Source organism: Hemiscyllium ocellatum, chromosome 18 (assembly GCF_020745735.1).
Source record: "Hemiscyllium ocellatum isolate sHemOce1 chromosome 18, sHemOce1.pat.X.cur, whole genome shotgun sequence".
Taxonomy (NCBI): Eukaryota; Metazoa; Chordata; class Chondrichthyes; order Orectolobiformes; family Hemiscylliidae; genus Hemiscyllium; species Hemiscyllium ocellatum.
The window spans coordinates 37,634,157-37,658,837 of record NC_083418.1 but is presented as its reverse complement, the minus strand read 5'-3'; the positions used below and the strand labels follow the sequence as shown (position 1 = coordinate 37,658,837).

The following is a 24,681-nucleotide window of genomic DNA, read 5'->3' as shown; positions in this document are numbered from 1 at the left end:
TCAACCAAATGACTTGAAGATGAGAATTTGGGAGGACAGGATGATAATATGGCTATTGGGTAATTTTTTTCTAAAGGTTTACAGAAAGGTTTACTTTCAGTAAAAGGGCAACCAAACCACAATCCAGTTTTTCATTGGCAAATTGAAGATAAACATTATTCAAACATTGTAGCTTCACAACAAAGTTCTTCTTCAATTTATCTATACACATCAGCTTTTTAACTGGGGATTACTGAATCATTATCAGGAGCAGAAACCCAAGTCACTTCTAGGCTCCCAGCCCAGTGGTTCTGAGAACAACTATTGAAATTTGACTATTTCCTCAGGTGGGAATGGCTAGTTCAGAACTGACCTAGGACTGAACCACTGAGCTCTGTATAAATCAGTAAAACCTTTGAGGAATACAATATATTTAACAATAAATTAATTGAAAATCCTTCTCTAAGCCTTCTCCAACAAGGAGTCAGATATACATTTTCCATAAACTTACAAACTGACTTATTACTAATATTGTAATAGGAAACAAAAAATTCTGAAATTTACTTGAGAAAAGGCAATGCATCCAAAACTTTTATCTGCTCCGTGTAACTAATAAAATTGATTAAAAAAGAATAAAGTTAAATTGTCACTTAATATGTCCCTTGCTAATATTTGTATTTTGTAGTTTCTTTCAACTATTGTTAATTTGAATCAATATCACAATATTAGGACAATCTGACAGAATTGGCAATTTGATGAAATTTTACACATGTATTCCTACATTACAATATTGACCACACTTCAAATGCATTGAATTGGTTGCAAAATGCTTTTGGACAACATGTGGTCATGAAAGAGGTATATAAATGCACGTCTTGCTTTTTATATTGAAAATATGTTACTTAAAACATCACTGGGAGAGTTCTTTTTGAGGATTTTGACATGGTTGTACTGGTTTCTAGAATCACACAGATGTGGGGGAGTGGGGGAAATGTAAAATTTAGACATGCTTTTGTCACTCCGGGTTGAGTTACTCATTTGGAGGCAAAATCAATAATATAAAAGGGCAAAGACAAATTGTCATTAATGCAAGGAGAGCGGAATCCAAGATGTTTGGTATACAATACAAAATCACTAGACAATCATATCCCACACTAGGTCAAGCTCAGGGAATGCATAGAATTGAATGTGAAATAATATGAGCAGTTAATCAAAGGAAGGAGATAACTCAAGAGTTACTTCATTTGGAAAGTCTACATCAAAAGAATGCATTCAGAAAAGAATCAAGAAAATTACGATAAAAGCCCATGATTATTTACGTGCTTTCCTTGAGAATAAAACGACGAGTTGTAGACCACCATTCGTTTCAACATCTTTGGTTGCTGTGAAAGGAGGAAAGTATGATGAATCTAGGAAAAATATGCTGCATTCACTCTGTGCCAACAGACCAGACATGACAAAAAAATCCGGTCAGTAATTCTTTACTTTTCTTTAAAGACATATTCATATTCCACAAAATCACTGAAAGGTTTCAGATTTCCTTTTAACCAGGAATAATGTTCAGGCAGGAATTTAAATTTAAATAGACCTTTCACGTGTAAAGAGCATTTTAAGGTAGTTTACAGAGATACAATCAGACAAAAATGGATGTTGAGTAAATTCAAGAAGACCAAAATCAAAGTCTTAATGAAAAGTTAAAAGGTATGTTGTCTTTGTAGTAACACACAGTTAACTTGTAGGAAGCTACCAGTTGAAAATGCAACTGATAAGCATGGGATTATATTAGTGAACTAGTTACAATGGGAGAGCGCACGTGTTCTCTTATTGCCACTTAAATATTTTTAGGAATATGGAAAGGCCAACAAGTTTGCCACTTTTAATCGATTTGAAACCTATTGAGTAATTTTCTTGCCATATTTTTCCAGTTGTGTTTTTTAGTGGAAATGCTGTAGTTGCCTTTTGAAGCCACACAAGGGAAAATGAAGGGCAAAGAGGAAGCAAGATGAATGCCAACAGCACCACCAGCATTAGGAGCAATATTAACAAAGGCAGCACTAATTGCCTCTCATCTGCTGCATGTCCCTTCATAGGGCAGAGGGAAAAGACAGCCCCAGCTGGAAGGGACTGCAGGTAAAAGATCAAAAGATCATGTCTTGTCATCATTGCCTCAAGAAGCTTAGCTTCTCTTAAGAGATCATTGCTAGGATCTTCAGCCTCCAGGCACAAGTTGCACCTCTCAGTAGAGTAGATCGTCAGTCCTTGTCCGTGACTGGAAAGGTTCATATCAGCTGAGGGCCACCCCCCCAACCCTTTGCTGCTTGCTTGCTTGGAGTCTTCCAGTCTGCAGATCCTCAGATCCCACAGTAGGATTTCCAGGTACCAGTTTTCTTAGTTCTCCTCTCTACTCCTGTTGTTACTGTAGTTTCAATTGTTCAAATGTCAGTGAGCCCTTTCAATCCATATTCCTTTAATTACAAATCCTTTCTTTGACAGGTTCTACATGTCATTGGGTACACACTCCCTAATTGGTTGGAGGATCCAGAAGTGGGGTGTTAAAGGATGAAGAATGATGGGAAAGAGCTTCATAAAGTCTGTCAATTTGTGAAACAGTTTCACTATCTGCAAATAGCTCTATCCTTCCTCATTGGCATTTATGCCAATTTGCTTAATCTAGAACAGCCTCTGTTTCTCCCGAGTGGTTATGACAAGATTCAGAGATTTAGAACTCCTTTTCCAGATTCACAGCAGATGATCAAATAAAATCGGTGAACCTTACTGAACTAGCAGCAGGATAGTTTAAAGGTATGTGTTTAATTGTCGTTCCTGACATTTCAATTGAGAACAGGAGGCACCATGGCCTCAAGTTCTGAAGCCTGGCAGGCACAAATTCATGTTGGAAAAGACTAGAACTGGAGTACTTTTAGTCACTTTTATTATCATTCTGGACATTTAAAACTCTGTATTCCAATGCTAATCTAATGTTTTTTTTACTATTTAAATGTTGTGACAACAATTAAAGTATCTGCACCTTGGCATTCTATACCTTAGATGGCACTGAGAGGTGACATTACAAGTATTTCACTGTACTCATTCGAGTGCAAATGACAATAAAGGCTGCATAAGTAACATGATGGTGGATATGTCAATGCACTCTCTGCTTACATGCACTTGAGCTGAAAAACATCGTTCAGTGCAAAAGCACATTTTTTTTCTTTTAAACTAGGATCCCATCTTGACTGAGCATTTTTAAGATACACAACATTTTGTTAAAGGACCCAGACTGCTACTGACAGATGATGGTCAAATGAAATTTGATGTGGTGAACTGAGAGAGCAGATCTAAAACTCTATTATCATCCACACAACGTTTCATAGACATAATTAACTTACTACTGGTAATAATCTTTCATAACACTTTATTTCCAAAAGCAAACTGTTAATTAATACAAATCCAGTATTTTCTATAAATCAACACTATTTTCTGTGAATATTGCCCTGTAAATTGATTGAACTATGTTCTCAAAATAGGTTTAATCTGATTAGTTAGAGGATTCATTTTCTTTTCTCAATTTCTTTGGTAATATTTATCTAACAGAGGCGAAGCAGTCCTTTTTATTAGTAGAATGAATATTCAGATACTGTAAGGGGATATTTAAGTCAAATTGTATATCTGCAGTTGTCTGTAATAGTGGAAAGTGTACCAATTGATTGAGAAGATACAAGGTTTGCATTCAGGAAAATAACATCAAGTCTGCTTATACCATACTGGTTGGAGCACCAGGATTAAATAATGACTACCCACCCCTCCAAGAACCATTTAACCACATGGAGGGGACATACTTTAAAAATCACATGACATCACAGAAGGTCAAAATGCAGTGATTGTACAATATGGAGTCAGTAGGTAACTGCAATGTTGGGTATAGAAAAATATTTAGAAATTGGAACGAAACAAAACGATGTAGATTGTATTATGAGAACATTTCCTCCCACTCAGCTTCTTACTGGGATATGGAAATGTCACATTTTATCCTGCTCAGTTTAGAACCCTCTGAAAGAAAGACTGAAGTGTTAGGGGACCAAAATGTAGAATTTGGTATCCGTTTTTCATTAAGTTTAATGTCCAGCAAGGATTTGTGTGATTATTACAAATGATTGACAAGAAAAGAAATGAAACTTTCTGCTACAAGTATCAATCATTTTTGTCAATTGCTTGGAAAGAGGATTTTCTTTGAATCTGAGCTATATAAGAGGCTTATTGGCATTTGTCACTGTAAATTTTCTTGGTCTTTGTTACATGCAGTTTCTCTTTCTTCATTAAAAAAGGATTCTCTTTGTCTTCTCTACTGCTATGATAAACTTTATCTAGCAGATGTAGGAAGGTCCTTTTTATAAGTCCAAAATATACCCAGGATACAGTAAGAGGTGACTTATGTCAAAATTAATGACTACATTTGCCTCTTATAGAGAGAAAGTAGTGTAATTAAAAACATAATGGAATGGAAATGGGACGAGACCACTTAGGCCCTTGAGAATGCTCCATCATTCTCTAACATTCTGACTGATCTGATCATTGCCTTAACCCCACTCTTCCATCTGCCCTTGTTAACAATTAACACTCTGTCTAACTCACCCTTCCCTCAATTTCATGTATCAATCTCCATTGATCTTTTTGGTAATGAATTAAGATTAATGATTCTTTGAAAGAGAGAAAAATAGTCCTCACCTCTGTTTTAAATGGGAGACTGTGTGGCTTAACACTATCCTGCCTCCTGCTTCATTTAGATTATTATATGAGTCCTCTGCAATAGTATGTGTCTGCTACCTCACATGAGGTGAGCTGACAATGTCTAATGGCTCACCCTGTACTAAATCCAAGTCTCTTCCAGCCTTCAAGGTTTGTGTGGTTCCAAATACCAGGGCTTCTTCATCAATGTTGTTCAGTTGCTTGCTCCTTCCCTCCTTAATCTGCTGTGGTGCTTCAGCAGCAGTTTTTGGGCATCTGAAACTCAGGTAATCGGTGGGGAGGGGCAAGTGTTGAGGAGAGGGATTGGGGTTGGAAGCAAACTGTTCATGAACACAGCAATCAGTTTGCTTATCATGTCAAGTAACAGGATGAGAATGCTTTGGAAATTAGAAGGAGGAACAAGGCTGGACAATGTCACCATCTTTAATGGTCTCAGCAATGTCAAATGTTTTAGGCCTCTATTCAGGCGCCCTAAGATGCCCAGAAGCAACTCCCCGTTGTGGCACAGGAACTGCAGATGTTCTTGCTCCTTGTTGTCTCTGTTCTGTAACTCTCTATTGAGTGTCACCTTATTGGACAAGAGAGATAGGCCAAACGTCCATAGCTGTTAGCAGAATGTCAGAGTGCTCCCATTGATTCTCATGGTTAGGTTTTACACCACCCTGCTGACTTGTTTGACTGTGGTACACAGCCTGTCTACTGCCTATCTGGCCACCCATGGCCTGTTTTCTAGGTTATGGAGGTAGCAGAAGCATTGGACAGGCCTAGCCTGGAGCACAGGGAGAAAGTAAAGACTGCAGATGCTGGAGATCAGAGCTTAAAAATGTGTTGCTGGAAAAGCGCAGCAGGTCAGACAGCATCAAAGGATCAGGAAAATCGACATTTCGGGCATGCCCTAAATGTCGATTCTCCTGCTCCTTTGATGTTGCCTGACCTGCTGCGCTTTTCCAGCAACACATTTTTAAGTTCTAGCTTGCAGCACTACAAGATGCAAGATGGTTGTAGGCCAGGAATTAGTAACAGTGAATCAGAACCATATGTGGCCTTTAACTTAGCATTTGCAGCTCCCATATAATGTTGTTATATTACAAATTTGTTACAGATATCACTGAATAGCAGTCAATCATGCAGTTACATTAAGGGCAATCAAGACAAAAATAAAAACCTTCAAAAGTGATCAACTCTGATTTGACGGGAGGGTTGAATTGATGTTCAGTAGTTCACTCACAATAGTGGATTTTGAATTGATTTTTGTTAGGTCATTAGAAAAGAAAAAGGGCCAAATCTTCCCAGTTTCTAAATTACATGGATAGGGCAAATAGACAAGGTCTTTTCACTGGGGTGAGGGAGTCCATAACTGGAGGGCATAGGTTTTAGGGTGAGAGGGGAAAGATTTAAAAGGGACCAAAGGGGAACCTTTTTCACATAGAGGGTGGTGCATACATGGCATGAGCTACCAGAGGAGGTAGTGGAGGCTGTTACAATTACAACATTTAAAAAGGTATCTGGATGGGTATATGAATAGGAAGAATTTTGAGGGATATTGGCCAAGTGTTGGCAAATGGCACTAGATTAATTTAGGATACCTGGACAAGTTGCACCAAAGGGTCTATTTCCATGCTGTACATTTCAATGACTATGAAATAGACTTGGTGAGAAAGCTGGGAGAATCATGTGTGATTGGAGATGAAGGGCTTCCCAGCGTCAACAGCAGAAAATCCTACAATCAAAGTGTTGAATGGTGAAACAAGATTCTCACCAGCAAATTGCGGGAGGCCTTTTCGAATGTATGTGCATAGATTAACTTCCTCAACTTTATGTCATCTTTCCTCATTACGTGCAGTTTCCCACTCTCTCACCTGCTGCATAGATACTAGAGAGTAACCATGGAGGTCAGACCAGGATCTTGGTCACTCCAACTCACCACCTACTCCTCTGGCCCTCCATCAGTCACCAACATCTCAGGCTATTCTCCATGGCAACCGCACCCATGCATCCATCCAGCAGGTCCTACTGCTCCTTGTCAGCCAATCGGGGTGCCAATTACTCTGTCTGACATGGTTAGAGCAAATAAAACAAACTGCGCCAAGAAGCTTGGAATGTTCAGACAATGGCTAATATTTCCGCCTACAGTGATTGGGAGAATCGAATATTCAGGGCGCCCTTGTGGCACAGTCTGCAGTTAACGAAGTGAGCTTGGGAAAATAGTGAATTTTCTCTCATTAGGAATCACAGAAAGAAACTGCCCATGAAACTGACCAAAAATTATGATGTCTGGTCAGGTTCAGTCCCAACATTGCTGAACATAATTTGTGACAAACACATCAATGTTGAAATTCAAATGAAAAATCATTTAAAAAAAATTTAAATAATTTCTGAAACTAGTTTATAATGGATATTGTGTTGGTGCATCTCACTTCGGAGGAAAATTTCTCAAGGCATTGAAATCATAATCATTCTGTTCCTTTTTACTTACACCACCCTGATGCTCTGGCCCAAACTTCTGTTTCAGAGTTCACCTATGTTCTGCCTACAAGAAAGACCCTGAGCTTCCTGTTGCCTGCCACTTTAACACATCACCCTGTTCTGTGGTTAACATCTCTGACCCAGGCTTGCTGCAGTGTTCCAGTAAAGCTCAGCGCAAGCTGGAAGTGCCACACCTCATTTTCCATTTTGTGACCCTGCAGCCCTCCGGACTCAAGATTGAGTTCAATAATTTTAGGGCCTGAACTTCCCCAAGTCCTACCACACACACCAGGTCTTGTTATCATAAGCTCTGCCATTACACGCCATCCACTATTAGCTACTAACAGTCTTCATTAACAGCTATTCACCCTCCTAGCCAGATCATTATTGACTCCTTTGTCTGTCTAACTGTTCTTCTCTCTCTCTGGGCTCTATTCCCATCTATCATTTACTCCTTACCCCCTCTCACCACCCTATCTTTTGCATATGAACTGACGTTTTCCTAGCTCCCATCAGTTCTGAGGAAGGGTCACCAGAATTGAAACATTAATTTTGATTTTACCTCAACCTTGATGTTTGCACAGGATGTCCAAAGTAGATTAAGTTCTGTTGTGCAATGATTTGGAGATGCCGTTGTTGGACTGGGATGTACAAAGTTACAATCACACAACGCCAGGTTATAGTCCAACAGGTTTAATTGGAAGCACTAGCTTTTGGAGCGCCGCTCCTTCATCAGGTGGTTGTGATTTGTAACTGTTGTGCAGTGTTAACATCAGGAATCTTTATGTCAAATTTACTTGGATAAATTTTATTATAAATTTATCAAAAAATATACAAACTCTATACCGAGGATAAGTGTCATCTCATGAAATATATAACTGCAGTGGCTGGTTTCTGAAGCAAAAAAACCACACAGATGACAGTGAATAATTCCTGGTTTCTGTGATCTCAGCACTTTTTGGTTTGTTGATCACAACATACAAATGCTCAGAAAAAATTGCGTTTGTATCAATATTTCAGAAAGTAAATAAATAGGAAAGCCCTAGCTAGCAAATTGGTCCAATAATTATAAACCAACGTTAGGTTTAAATTAGTTAAATAAAATAGCATGCAAATATTCTGAAATAGACACCCGAATAAGATAATTAAAATGCAACTAAAGACAAAGATAATATTTTTTGCTACTTCATTAACGGATATAGTTAGAAACGATGCACTTGTACATCCATTTTCAATGTCAACAAAAAAACATGGCTACTCCTCAAATTTCTGCTGAAATCACCATTATTGAACACTTGCCAGGGCAAAATGGTGCTAACATTTGAAATTATTTTAGACACAGTCGAATGGAACAGGGAAATAGCTGATGATTCTGAAGAGATGCGATTCAGTTGAAAAAGCCTAAATTAGAGGTCCCTTTCACATATTCAATTTGTGACATTTATTTTAGACACTAGCATGTTTCCAAGAAGTCTTTGTGTGCACATCTGCTTATACCTCTTCCAAATGGGCCGCTCTTTGCAAAGAGTGCATTAAATGGAAAAGATTGTATAATGTTTCTTTGTATTAATTTATTACATGTCACTAAATGCAACCAACAATTAATTTAGCCTTTTAAAGAACTTGGGTAATTGCCTTGAATGTCTTGGTCTTTATTCCTTTTAAATGAATTGCATTTTATCTTTCTTTGCAGCTGACAGTTAAACAGATATGACAGATGTGCTCAAACAGTGACAATGAGGTTTTAAAAAGGTCAAACTACAAATAGCTTTAATTGTTTTTCCTATGTTATTCGCTTTGTACCAGTTAAAGATATCAGCGCAAGCTAATAGGTTCTATGAAGATGGGATATTTTCCCCTTAGCTTATTGTCATATTTGCGTGTGAAACAATGATGCGATTTATCAGATTCTTTGAGACTGTGGGCTCAATTTTCTGATTTTCGTTTACCACACGTGATAATGTAGAGTCCAACACACCTCCCCCACCACACAGATAATTCAGGGGATTACACACCTCTCAGCTCCTTAAGAGCTGACAAGTGAGCGCGGGTGAGTTTTGTGGCCAATTGCAGGCCTCAACCACTGGCTGCCCAGCTCTTTAGAAACTGCCAGCCAGAGGTTGACAGCTTCAGAGGGCTAAAGATTGCTGGTTGAGGCCTACTCACTAGGGGATACACCAGCAACAACATAGGAACATTGGAATAGAAGTAGGCGAACCAGCCCATTCAGCCTGGCCCACCATTCAATACAATCATGACAGATTGAACACTTCAGTACCTTTTATTTACCCCATCCCTATAATCCTGAATGCTCCTGGTAATTAGAAATCACTCAAACTCTACGCTAAACATATTCAAAGACTGAGCCTCCACAGCTCTCCATCATAGAGAATTCAAAAGTTTCACAAAACTCTAAATGAAAACAATTCTCATTTAGTATCTAAGTTGCATCCCCTTTATTTTTAACTTATGTCCCCTAGATCTAGATTCTCTAAGTAAGGACATCACAAGATAGGAGTGAGATTTTAAGTGCATTTACTATGTCTAACCCTTTCACTATTTTGTGGGTTTCAATGAGATCACTCCTCATTCTTTAAAATTTCTGAGAATACAGGCTCAATTTGTCCAATTTCTATTCATAGGACTGTCCCACCATCCCAGAAACAAGTCTGGTGAATACTCATTGCTCTCCCTCAATGGCGATATCACCTTTCCCAAAGTAGGGATTCCAAAACTGCACACATTACTCCAGGTGCTGGCCAACCAAGCTCCTATACAATAGACTTAATTACTTCTGTACTCAAAATCCTCTGGCAATAAAGGCCAGCATTCCATTAGCTTTCATAATAACGTGCTGCAACTGTATGTTAACTGTTGGTAACCTCTTGCCATGTAAGAAATATTTGTTTCATATACAGGTGGATAACCTCAAACTTTTCCATAATATGTTCCATCGGCATAGTCTTGCCCACTCCAAGCCTGGCCAAGTCCCTCCTGAAGCCATTTTACATTTTTTCAAAATACACATTCCTACTTAACTTTATCATTTGCAAATTTGGAAATATTAAACTTGCTCCCCACCTTCAAATCATTCATACATATAGTGCAAAGTTGGGCCCAAATACTTATCCACTAGTCACTGTCTGTCAATGTGAGAATGACCCAATTATCATTACCCTCAGTTTTCTGTCTGTTAGTGAATCATTAAGCCATGCCATTACAGTAACTTCTATCCTATATGCTTTAATCTCACTAACCAGTCTCCTGTGGTGGACAAAGACCTCTGAAAATCTACATTTAGTGCATTCATTCACACTTTTTAAACTTTTAAGTAGTTTCTTCAAAAAAAACTCTAACAAATTTGTCAAACATAATTTATCCCTTGCAAATTATGCTGACGAGGCCTAATTAGTTCATGACCATATAAAATGGGCAACATTGCAAACTCTTGTCAGCTACTTATGATTTAAAAAAAAATTAGCTATCTGTAATGTGTAAATGTATTGACTTGCAATATATAATAAAGGTTGTGGTTTGACTTGTTTTTGTGAAAAAAAAGGGCAACATGATGGCTCAGTGGTTAGCACTGCTGCCTCTCAGTATCAGGGACCTGGGTTCAATTCTGCCCTTAGGTAGCTTTTCGTGTGATATTTGCACATTCTCCTCAGGTTTTGCATGGGTTTTCTTCAGTTTTCCACAGAGGGTGAAGTGTTTTGTTTCCCCATCCAACTCTATTTTGAATTAATTCCTGCCCTCCCCTTCACTTCTTTGATCACGCAGCATAGCCCTTTGTCAAGAAAGACACTGCTTGTCACTGGTCACTTTTGAGTTTCCTTTTTTCCTGATGGTGGAATATAAGTAAAGATTTATACACTTGTTGCTCTTTACTGTGTCCTACATCTGCACACACATGACATGGGTACTGGGGAAGGTGTTGAGGGAGAAAAGGAAAATAAAACACAAGAAGAAAAAAATAAAATGTTTATTTATGCTACCCTTTGTCACAGATTCCAACATTTTCCCTATTACTGATGTAAGGCTGGCAGATCTACAGTTCCCTGCTTTCTCTCTTGCTCTTTTCTTTAATGCTGGGATAACATTTCCTACCTTCCAATCAACAGGGACCATTCCAGAGTCTATAGAAGAAAAGTCATTTTTATCTTGTCAGGTGGAGGGGGTCTTTGTCAGGACAAAGTGAGGGAGGGGGGGTGTTTGTGAGAAGGGGTCCAGCTTTCAGGAGCCACCCTCTTGCATCCTACGCATGCCTCCAATTGCTCCTAAATGGCATCATTGGAGGCCACCACCTTTAGCTAGCAGACAGTTGCCCTGTTGAAAAACTAACCATCTTTGTTGACAGCCAGGAAGGCAGCTAATTGCAAAGAAGACAGGTTGACAGTCTTAAGTATTGTTAATTGACCACTTAACAGCCTGAATTGGTGGGAGATTTAGAAGATCACCCACAGATTTTCTTGACCAGAAATTAATCAAGAAGGGGATGCTCATCTTGCCAAGGATGTAGAAGTAGATTAGGAATATAATGTTTAGTCAATAGTGCTTTTAGACTTTTGCTGTATCATAAAATGTGAAATTTTTTTATGCGTCCTTCCAGCTATTACAGAAGTCTCTAGAGAGGTTGTAACACATAGCACAAAATGAATTTAATATATGAAGCATTATGTGAATCAATACAAAACAAGACAATAGCAATTAAATATACAAATGCCTGCAAATTAATTTTAGCAAAAAAGAGGACTTATATTATAAAAATAATGTCATATGCAGAGGTTCCGCTATAACACGGTAGTGCCGTTCTCATGCAATCTCATGTTATAAGAAAATTGCATAATAGCAGCACCATTTAAACGAATGGGGCTTGAACTGCATTACAACCAATGCAAGCTTTAAAAGCTTGTGTTTAGGAAATAGTGTCCCCCAATTCATCAATCGTGCTATAGCAAATTCGCATTAATGAAACATGCAATATAGCAGATTAACCTGTATCTTTACTGACCAATATTTATTCGTTCCAAATTAATGGACAGTTGAGTGAACCATCACTCCAATTAGCACTTTTATTCAAGGATTTTATATTATTAAGTAAACTTGAATTAGTCTCTGAATTATTAATCCTAGGACTACAGTTACTAATGCAGCAACATAATCACAACATTCGCATTATTATTTTGCTCCATTTTAATTAATTTCCATGAAATCCACTGATTCTAGAAATAATACTGGATTGAAATATTTAAATAATGAAAACAATAGCTCCCGTTAATCAAAATAACAGGAAAGGAAAAGCTAAAGAAAATATAGTCCAAAATGAATGAAAAAATAATAAATGAATCTTTTTACTGACTGTTTAAGCTCTCTACTATATAGTGGATGTGCTGAACAACCTGAAATGCACCATTGTATAAAAGATTGAAGAATGGTGTGGAACGCCTAACTTCTGTTATATCTGCACAATTTCCAACCATTTTTCATACTTTCGTCTATTTCAGGTGAATCCTTTCTTAATTTGGAAAATGTACCATGCACTAAAGCAAAAATGACCCAAAGTTAAAAATCTACTATTTTATGTCAGTCTTTACTATACAAATAGAAGTAATATTTTTGAAGAAGGGATCAAAGATATTGTTGCTAATTTTGCTGATGACACAAGGATAGGTTAAAAAAAGTTGAAATGAGAACAATGAAATTACAAAGCAATATAGATAGGTTAAATACATGGGCAAAGATCTGGCAAATGGAATATAATTGGAAAAGTGTGAAGTTGCTATTTTCCAGGAAGGATAAGAAGTATATTATCTAAATGGTTGTTCAACTGCAAATCTCTGACATGCAGAGGGATCTGGGTCCTAGCGCATGGATCACAAAAAGTTTGCAAATAATTAGGAAAGCCAACAGAATGTTACCATTTACTGCAAATGAAATTCAATACAAAAGTAGGAAGTCATGCCACAGTTGTACAGGATATTAGGGAAATTATATCAGAAGTAATATGCTCAACATTGGTCTGCTTATTTAAGGAAGCTTATCAATGTTTTGGAAAGTTTATAAGACTAATGCCTAGAATGGACAAATAGTTTTCTGAGGAAAGGTTGGACAAACCTGGACAGTTTATTTTTCATTTAAAATTACCTCTGGAAATATCTGAGCAGATATTATTTCACCTCTTTATGGTCTTGATATCTTTCTGTAACAAACACACTCAAAACTAAATACAATGGGTGGAATTTTCCTATTTGAATTTTAAAGAATGGTGCCATGCATTTGGTTGGCATGCTATCTGTCAATACCCAGTCCAGGTTATGTCACTGATCATAAGCTTCTCAGCTTATTATCAATGCAAGTGTGATGTTGAGAGATTTACTTGGTGAATCACATGTCAACTTGGCTGGAGGATCTTGTCATGGAGGAGACCTGTCAGGCCTGAAGGTTCAGGCATCATACTTAATGGCTAACTCTCTGCCTCTTCAGATGTTGCAAGCTAAGAAATGCCCATCATGTGGTGATTACTCCTACGAATCCAAACCAATGAAACCTAAGGCAGCCAAACATGCTCCCAGGTTTACCGTAGGCACTGCTGGATGGAGTAACCAAGAAAAGATCTATTTTCTTCCTGGCTGACCTGATAAGGAAGTCATCCCATCAGCCCCAACCAGCCTTGGTAGACATTGCAACACAGGTAAGTGCTATTTCCACTGAGAAATGGGGCAGCAAGCAATGCAGAAAGGATACAGATTTCCAAGGCTCTACAGGGTTAAGTGGGACTATCTTTTCTCTCTGCTTTTTACAATCACAGGGCCACCACTCGCTCTGGCAAACTCTGCCACTTCACACGCATCTCACCAAGGCTGATGGACTACAACCCTGAGCATTGCGGGCACACACATCTTGTCTGCTCATAACTGCTAGCATTTTGCAGCCTCTGTGCTTCTTTGTCACTCCCTGGTGACGTTTTACCACTTTGCATTGCAATGCACGCTCACAAACTGCTCCTGCACTCATTCTCAACATGCTAAAGCCTTCTCTTTATCTCACTGTAAAGCTGTCCCACAACCAGCCGAGTGGAGAAGACCAACAAGTGTTTGTTGGACGTTAGGTTTCTCATCTCCTTTGAGGAATATATTGTACAACTATCCGGGGAAGAATGGGTCAGTTCCTGTGGTGTCGGGGGACAGTAATGGGTCAACAACTCAGTAAGTAACATTGTGCTTTGTTCTTCTTGGATAAGAACCAATTCACCATCTTCACCACTAATTCCCTCCCTTGTCTTGCACAGGCACCAGTGCAGCCAGAGAACCTCAGTGAGAAAAAGGCCACTTAGCAAAAGGTAAGGTGTAGAGGAGGATTTGGATAATGTGATGCCCAAAACATCACCATGCACATTCACTTTTTTTAGGATGCATGATGCATTCACATATTTCAAAAAGGAAAGGCTTTATGAAAGGAATGCTATACCAGTTAAGTCTGAGAAATGGTTGATGGTTAACTCATGTTCAGTTTCATTCATTGTGCAATCCCATAGTGAACAGGTATACAAAGCATACAACATTGTAGTGTAAGTGCTAGGATACTTAGACATAGCAATTGTGCATTGCAGTGCCATTGCACTGTGGAACACTGAAGGCTATGAGGGAGAATTTATCATAAGGAGTATTTTGAGAACAAATTACAACTCCATGGTCTTCTTGGTGGAGCTCAAGATATCTAGAAGAAGATATCTATAATATTGTCTTTGGCCTCTGAGGCTTACTATACCACTGCCTTTTCTTCCTGTCTAGGCATCCCTCATAGACCACATCAGGTAGAATGCTGGGTTTAGTTCAATGGTATCAGGATTTCTCTTGATTTCAACTCTTGTGAGGCAAGTAGTACTCCCATGCCTGTTATACTGCTGGCACTGGAATTAAAATACCTTTTCACATCTGTGGGGAGAAACATGTCCATTGTGTTGTGGAGGAGGCTGTGCTTCCATTTTCAAACTTTGACAATCATGATTCCCAAATACCCAGGGACCAAAGACACCAATGCCCTGAACTCTTACTATCTCGGGTTCAATTGATATTGGGGCAGATCAGTCAGTCAGTCATTCACTACACAATAGCAAATGCATGATGCATTACTCAGAATAAACAACTACATCACATTTCCATCAGCAAGATGGTAAAACAGCACGTTGTAATAATATGGTTCTCAAATGTTGAGAGAATTATTGACAAACTCACACAGCACTATTAGCCATGCTCTTCATTCTGGAAATTGGAAGATTTCTAAAATTGTGTAAGTCATCTGTTCAATGCAATAAGAGTCCTCTTCACATCCACCATGCCAGTGCCAAACATGTCCTTGCCTGCATTGAGCAAAGCAATAACTAAACTGCTGTGCAGTCTTTTCCTTTAATCTACTAAACCTCTACGTAATTCCAATACAACTTGTGGCAGTGGGGAAAAAATGTCAATAAATTTAATACCTTACAAGTGAATACATATGCACAAAGATGAGTGAAGGCTTTCAAGGCATCAAGTCCATGGGCATGCTTACAACTGGGAACTGGCCTTTTGTATCCCAAATGTTGACTCTTAAGTGAATCATGTATCACAAAGCTAGTCCCTTTTTTTCTAAAAGCCCTTCCTTGGCTCAGGGAGATTCTGTCCTTGATTTTTTTCAGAGAGGCAAGAAACCAGGCCAGGCTCCGATCAATCTGGTTTGGTACAGAGATGAAAAGGATTTTGAGAGGCCTTTTGTTATATGTAAACAGATGAGACTTCAGGCCAAAGTGGTCAGGCTTTAGAAGTGATCTCTATATGAAAGGGGAGCAGTTGGTTCTTTAACTGAGCTGAGCTTAGCAGTTTTAATTCAGTTTTGAACTAGGAAGTTCAACAGTGAGCTGTGTGGAAACTCTCTCTCTTTTCTATCCTCCAACTTCAACCTCTAAGCATGTGTTCCATTTATACTGGGTTTTCAAGGGAGTTTGCTTATTGGGACGTTTGTATGCATTTGGAGCAGCATAATTAAGTCTAGCTGGATAGGTTGAGTTCTGTAGGGGTTCTTTATTATGTTCTTTGTGTGATTTTGTGAACAAATTTTTTTGTCTGTTCTAAAATCTAGTAGTCAACCTAGCTATCTTACCCTGGGTAATTTTCACTGTACACTTACCGAAACACATTGCAAAGTTAGGTCTAGGGCTGCCTGCTTAAGAATGTTTTGAGTGGTTTGGCTTAACACATGGGATGTCACTGGTGCAATGTTTGCCAGAGCTCACCTTTTCATTTCTTTCTTCCTTCATTAATATGACGAGTCAAACATCTAAGGCATTCAGATTCTCAGCCATCATTGGTGCAGGATTCAATCGACATAGCTTACATAGCATACATCATATCAACAATCAACAATGTTCACAAACAGAAAAGCATTCCACTCCATTAACACTCAACTGATTTGTCACAGTAACATCAAATTTCAGAGGTTTGCACAAAATATCCAAGGAGCTATCACATATTGGAGTATTCACAGTTGCCAGCCTATTTCATGGCCCTTTGCCCATACAAGGATGGTTATTGGGAGACAATCCCTTGCAAACCGAGATCATGAGCCTTAAGAAATCCTTGGACTGTGATACAGCAGTAGTATAAGGGTGCCCACACTTCATCCAGGGCCTTTGTTGAACAGATTGTATGCCTCCCAAAGATGAGGTCCTGAGCCTGGACTGAACTGTGATGCCATGCTCATACAGGATGTCCTACATTGCTGTGGGTTTGTGCCCTCCACAGCATGAGTCATCAAATTAGGCATTTGTTAGATTGAATCATTTTATGGATGGTTAGGCAGGAAATTCTGCCTCATGTGCAATCAATGGTTCTCCACAGCTATCAGTGTAGCACAATTTGTACACAGTGTTTCTAGCTCCAATCGGTCTGAGAGGGTTCATATTTAAAACATAAAAAAGCTGTAACACTAGCAGCTCACTGACCTTTCCTCATAACGAGGTGAATGGACACATCTGATAGCTTTTCACCAAAAACTAGAAGACACAGCACAAAATAAGCTTCAAGATGAACAGGTATCTCATGCACATACATCACATAATGCCTTACTAGTTGTCATCAACTCTTTGATGATGCTGAAACACCTTTCATTCTTCGGCCTTTAATACTGAGCTTCCTTCATACTACATTTTCTTATTCATATTGCATATAGATAAGAACAGCTCTGCAGATTGACATGACCATCTATATCTATCAAAGCTAGTATAGTGTTGAGGTAGTTATGCTAACGTCTCTTGATGCTTCTCTACTTCTGCAGGAGGAAAACATGCAAAGTAAGTGGGAACATGGTCACCCAGGAATGAAGGTTGGTGGGGGTTATCTGACACAAGGCTGCTGATTCCATTCAAGGTGCAGGTCAGTTAACTTTGCAGGGGTACAAAAGCATGTACCTGCATTGAAGGGAAAATTGGATCTCTACAGCCATCTCATTAAAAAGCCTCCAATCCACTTCTCCCAGCTGCAGATCAAGTACTGATGTATTAAAGAAACCTCAGATAAGGGTGGAGTCTCTGACTCACAAGATTCAAAGGTCTTCCTCTGCCTCAGCACAGAGACATTCACCACAGGAAATCTATCAAGACTAGACTTGGGTTACACTACGGCACTAACTCTAGTCTGCAACTAGAAGAGGAGGAGGAAATGCACTAAGTTCCTGACACTCAGAAGATCACCAGAAGAACAGGCCCCCTGCTGAGTCCAGTACAAATGATGGACCTCTGGACTCAGCCATTGATGGAGATGCATGTGCATGTATGGGAACATCAGGCAGAGATGTCAGAGATTCAGTGCAGATGGAGCAAAGGGCAGAGGAAGCTGTTCAAGTTCTGATAGCATGGTTTTTGTCATAGCATGTGAGAGCATGGCTGCCTCCATGGAATTAGTGGCAATCACTCTAAAGAGCCAAACTTAGTACAACAGTCAGTATTGTTATACATATGAGTACCCTCATTCTATTGCTTGAGTTAATGATGAATTTGTTCATGAGATGAGGGCTTGCTGGGGGACCTTGACCTCCCACCAGGTGCCCTATCCCCTCAAGTTCATTGTGTGCCCACAGGGTGGAAGAGCAAAATAAAGGCACTCAGAGATTGTCATCTCAGGACACTTCATTGATATTGGCGTATTTCTTGTCACTTTCAGTTAGCAGGGTGTCAAGACATTCAAATAAGGCTGAGGGGTTCAAGTCTCTATCATTCTTGCTTGGGAGAATGGGCTGGTGGGGGCACCTGATGGAGAGCCACATTCTTCAGCAGTTACACTCTGGATTCCAGTCTATTTTAAGGGCTTTAAGTTCATGGAGAAGGATGGATGTGGGTGAATCACCAACAAACTTGTTTTCAACCTAGCAGTTCATCCCTCTTATTCAACTGACAAATAACACAAAAATAGCACAATATTACCAGGACTGAGTTATAGGCCTTCAAATGCCTTGCAGAGATTAGATGAGTTTGAAAGGCAATTGGCGCTGACCTCACTTCAGGAAATTGTGTTCTAAATTTATGTTAGCTTCAATAATAAAAATAAATTCAGCTAACAAAACATATTGCCAAAATAATTTGGGAACCTAACCTCATGCCATGAAATTTAGCAGCAGTACTGCTGGGCCATGTACAAGCTAAGTGATTATTTCCACTGAAAGCAGCTAATAATAACAAATATGTTTCATTGTTTACAACATTTCTTAAGTGGGTGTACGATTGTGTGAATTTTTGTGAAGACAAATTAATAAAGAAATCTTTCATGGAGTCTCATTACGAAATATGTGCTGGACACTGGATTTTTAATCTCTGCATCAGCACTCAAGAATACATTATTGAATCTTAATGCATGTCTTTTGTGGGTGTTGAAAGCAGGCACATTATCTAACTAACAACTGAAGATGATTAAACCAATATTACCTACATGATTGACAATAGCAGAGGGAAAAGTCATTTCATAAGCTTTTACAGGTAATACAATTATGTGAAAAAGTAAATAATAGCACTATGAAATTTACTTAAAACTGATCATTAATTTCAATGTTAAATTAATCATATTGATCATCTGTTCTATTGGTCAGAAAATAGTGATTATTTTTCCAATTTCTGTTGCAAACTTGGAAACTCTTCATGGTTAGTGAGGCTTTTTTGCATTTCTGATTTTGAAACATAACAGGAAGCTGAGGAAAACCATTCCCTCATTGAGTTCATCCTTCCACAGAAACCAGCAACTGACTCATCACAAGAGAGACATTTTAATCATCTGACCACATTACGGGACTGCTGCTCTGAGGGAGATTAGACTGCATCATTCACATATTTAAAGCAACACTAAAGTAGTTGGATAAGCCCAGGAAATGAAGTGTATTTATCCTGCAGCCTTTTGATTTTTGGGTTATCGCAGGGAATAAATTGTACTTAGTTTACATCTTTCTATTGCCTAGGCTTTTATTGATTTATTTTAATGTAATAATATTTATACAGCTCCTGGATATAACTCCTTCCTTAAGCACATTTACATTAGAGGAATAGATGCACAATGACCACAAGGTCAAGTTCACCAGAGTAATTATTTCATTTGTTTGGCTACAATACATCTTCAAATTAAGGGGTAAAATTCTACCTACTGACTAGAATGTTCATTCCTCACTGTCAGTGTTTGTGAATCAGAAAGTAGAGAATTCATGCTGTCTCATACACTTCTAATAACATAAGCAGCTGATTCTGTTTGCTTATTTAACTCAATAGTTTCATGGGCTACGAGTCACTGTTCAACTGTCTTTCAATACTCTATGTCATTTGGTGACCTTCCAGAAACAAAACCAACAATTCCGAGCAATATAGTTGACAGAAATCTCAGTTTGTTCAAAAAACATAATGGCTAATGAATTATAACATTGGAAGATTAATTTGTACCTGTAATTAGTGATTTCACATTCATTGGTATGGAGAATGGAAATGCAAATTTGAAATTCTGCATTAGAATAACAATATATTCTCCAACTCTATCAGCATTCTTTTGATTGTAAATTTCTCTATCAAATTAATAATGGGGACTGCCTCAAGTAAATATGTCATGAGTTAGTTTCATTATTACAAAGTTCTGGTATTGTCACATCAGAATTACACGACACTGCCTGCAAAACAAATACTCAGTGCAGGAGAAATGAATTCAGCAGTGTTTGTTTGCTCAGCACGCAGCCTCTGGAGCTGTGAATGTTCAGATGAGCAGTATGTCAGCTGCTACTGCTATAAAAGGATTAGTGGGAACACACTTACTGACTGCCAGCATCCTGCAGAGCTGTCAGATTATGGACTACAGCATGTCCCAGTGCTACCACTTTGGATGCAAGTTGTTGGATTATATTTATTGGTTAGCTCAGTTGGATGGCTGGCTGGTTTGTGATACAGAGTAATGTCAACAGTGTGGGTTCAGTTCTGGCACTTGCTGAGGTAGCTATGAAGGACTCTCTTTCTCAACATCTCCCCTCATTTAAGGTGTGGTGACCATTGGGTTAAACCAGCACCAGTTATCTCTCTCTAACAAGAGCAGCCCTATGATCCGGTAGGACAATGACAACTTTAGCTTTACTTTATGTGAGCACACTGAGACCATATTTGCAGCCATATGTCCTACTTTAGAACAGTGATTACACTTCATGAACTGTCAGGTGTTTTGTGAAGTGATTGTTAAAAGCACAATAGAAATGAATGTTTTTTTTAGTATTTCTGACTTTTGCTCCAATTCTGGGCATTTTGGATGATTTTTCTTACTTATTTAATGTAAAAAAGTATAGGCTTACTGGTATTGAAGTATTTTCTTGGATAACTTGTAGGTTTGAGCACAAACTAGTTGCTCCCAGACATGACTGACTAAGAAGGTTTAATTTGGTCATTGACCATGCTGGGAGAATGAGCATCGGCTATACACAAGAAAGATAACTGATGCAATAGCGAGGAGGAGAATGGAGAGAAATACTCTCAGCAATGTCAATTCGAATGATGACCAGCAGATTCCTTTAGGATGGGGGTGGGGTGGGGTGTTAAACCATATAGGCATACCTCTCTTTAATTTCTTGCTATCTTCAATTATTCAGTGTCTTCCTCAAGAAAGACAGAAGTGTAACAGTGAGTTGTATGCAATATGTCTGGATAAAGCAGCCGTCATGGTTGAACAGCTGCCACTGTATGTAAAATTGAATGATGTGAATATATGGTTTGTAACAGTCTAAGTGAGGGTGAAGTAAAGCATATAAATGTCAAGTCATTAGAGAAAATGTTGAACATCACACAACACCAGGTTATAGTCTGACAGGTTTAATTGGAAGCACACTAGCTTTCGGAGCGATGCTCCTTCATCAGGTGGTAGCGTCGCTCCGAAAGCTAGTGTGCTTCCAATTAAACCTGTTGGACTATAACCTGGTGTTGTGTGATTTTTAACTTTGTACACCCCAGTCCAACATCGGCGTCTCCAAATCAGAAAATGTTGGTTAGTGATGGCAGTAAAGTGAATCAAGCAGTGGATAAGGTCACTGGTGCAATTGGTAGGAAATTGCATTTGAAGACTACACCTCACATTGACAATTCATTGGAGGTCAGTAAACTTCTTTAGCATTGCATTCAGGCCTTTAACACTTCTAATGTTGAGTTCCACATACATTTGCCTGGAGGCTACTAATTCTCTTTGTACCCAGGATACAGGTCAGGTCACCTTCTCTCCATCTCTTTCATCATTATCTGCTTCCACACGGTAGGGATTGTATGATTCCATAAGATTAACTGTGCACATTCTCTATTATTACTAACCCTTGTTGAATCCTCCACAGAATTTTTAAAAACACTGTCAGCAAAATAAAGTTAAAGAAGAAGCTGAACCAATTGAACTGCTCCAAAGTATTCCTGAATTTGGCAACTGATAAAAGTTTAATAATGTCCAAATATTAAAAAAAGTATTAAAAGAAAGACTTCAATTTACGCAGCAGCTCTTATGAACTCAGGCAGTCCTGAAGCCTTTTACAAATAATGCAGTTTTAGAAAATATTTTAACATGCTATGTAGGAAATGCAGCAGGTAATTGGCTCCTGGCAAACTTTCACATTATAGGACAGAAAATCTATTTTACTTACATATTCAGGCCTAAACTGTGAGACCAGTCCCATAACAATGTGCCTGACTCTTAAATGTCCTCTGACTCACTCTGTGTATTCAAGAAGGTGGCTCACCACTACATGCTCAAGAGTATTGGAGATAAGTAATAAATGCAAAGCTTACCAGTGATACCCAATGATATAAAATAATCATCCAGAAATCTTAACACATGCCTTTCATAAACTGCCCAACCTGCCTTTTCATTATAAAGTAGCACTATTACCTATCTTATCTGACTTCACATCAGTCAGCTACGCAGTAAAAAAAGGAACCAAAGTTAATACCATTAAGCATATTTGTACATCTATTATGAATTCTATTTTGTATATGATATTTTTAAGATGGTAAATTTAAAAAAGTATGTAAAACACCAACTCCACAGACTGACTCTAGAGCAAATGAAACATTTCCAGAATGTTTTGAAGAGGTGGGTAAGAATAGCCTGCACCAACTGCTTAGAATGCTGCACATGGTTTTAGGATTATGATGTTAAACCACTTGATTGGAGCAGAATATTTTGTCTGAAAGCTGTCAGCTGACTGCTGCTATTAAAAGAACCAGGCCTGGCTTTGAAACAAAACTTTTGTCTGACCTTATTAACACATCTCAACAGTTTTGCCTTCCAGCAGATATGAAAATAACCTTTGAATGATTACTAGTCAAGCAAATTCCTTTGGTCCTTTAGTTATCTCTTTCAACACAATTAATTTACATTGTTAGAGCTGTTTTGAGAGTCAGTGCAGGCATGGTGGGTTGAATGGACTCTTTCTGGTCCATAATAATTGTGATATATCTTAAATAGGCAAACACAGCACCAGTTTTGTATATCGAAACAAGTATAGGTTATTCAGCTCTTCGAGTCAACTCTTCCATTCAATATGATTATGGCTGATCATCAATTTCAGTACACCACTGATCTACAGCTGGTCTACTGAGCTGTAAGGACTGTACCTTATTCCTTCTTGAAAACATTCAATGCTTTGACCTCGACCATTTTCTGTGGCAGAAAATTCCACAAGGTCACCACTCTGAGTGAAAAGAATTCTCATCTCAGTCCTTAATCTTTTTCATTTCAAAAATATAGCCACACATGTAGTTTGGTTCCGTACACATCAAGGAAAGCTTGGGGCAGCTGCTGCTAAGGTGCAGTGGGAAAAGATCACAGTCTGAAGTTTTCCTGTTGAAGTTAAACGGGAGTCTGTTGAGTTATCGGACCCTCCTGGTGCTTTAAATGCATGTAAATATAGCCTGGTTCAAATAAAATGTTCAGATAGAGTCAAACTCCAACGTTTGTTTCTCTCCTTATCTCAGTTCTAAAAAAGCCCGTCTCATATCCTCAGATGGTGATCCCTGGTTGTGGATTCCCTGCTTACTAGGAACACCCTTCCTGTGTTTACCCTGTCTAGTCCTGTTAGAATTTGGAACAAGTTATTTTTCATGAGTCAGCAAGGAGATAGACAACCAATTAATTTTTCCTTTGATGATTGAGGACAGATGCAGGCTAGGAAACCAGAGAGAAAAAAAAATCACAAGATGCTAATGACACTAGATCTTGAATAAATTACCATCCTTCGCTTTATTTAACATCTTAATAAAAGAATGACACTACTGAACATACATTATGGTTTCAAATAGTGGATCATCTTTTCAAACTCAAAGTGATGTCAACTAAATTAAACCAAATTAATATGAATTCATAATTTTTGTTAAATATCATATGGCATTCCATGTACACATAATTAAAATAGGCATTTAATGCTACAGTCTTTTACAATAAAACAGAATGTTTGGAAAATTTAAGATCCCAAAACAGTTGTGTGCTGTGAACAGTCAGGTTCTTCCTTCATAGATTGTTAGGAAACCCTTTTTGATTGTAAGGTTTCCTCATTAGAGCTGTGCACACAATATGTAGACATCATTTAGGAAATAAAGATGCCCTCATCATATTAAAACTACAGGCATTAAAGCACCAAACCTTTAAGTGAATGAAGAGTTTCTCTGGTCGGCATGGACACTAAATAAAGCATGGTCATTACAAGAGATGAAAGAGATCTGCAAAGTTTTCAGATGCAGTGCTGCACATAAAAGTACAAGAGGCAAAAAGAGAGAGATGCAATGTTTCTGCAGTAGTGGTTGGGGGGTGGGCGGGAGCAGCTGATCCTCTAAACAAACTCAAAACAGAACCGGTGTCCCAATTCCCAAAGTTAGGACCTGGCACCAGTGTGAGATATAAATTAATGATCTCACATGAATGGCCAAGACCAATGAATATATCTTAACATGACATCACCTACCTACTGCACTAACAT

The 24,681-nt window shown here is 38.5% G+C and overlaps 1 protein-coding gene across 1 annotated transcript in view; it reads right to left on the bottom strand.

The window, feature by feature from the left end:
• The window catches only part of ush1c (Usher syndrome 1C), a 218,925-nt gene that overhangs the window by 52,355 nt on the left and 141,889 nt on the right, over positions 1 to 24,681 (bottom strand). The window contains exon 22 of the mRNA XM_060838636.1: positions 1,299 to 1,361. Coding sequence (XP_060694619.1) covers positions 1,299 to 1,361 — 63 coding nt within the window. The remainder of the gene's footprint in view (positions 1 to 1,298; positions 1,362 to 24,681) is intronic.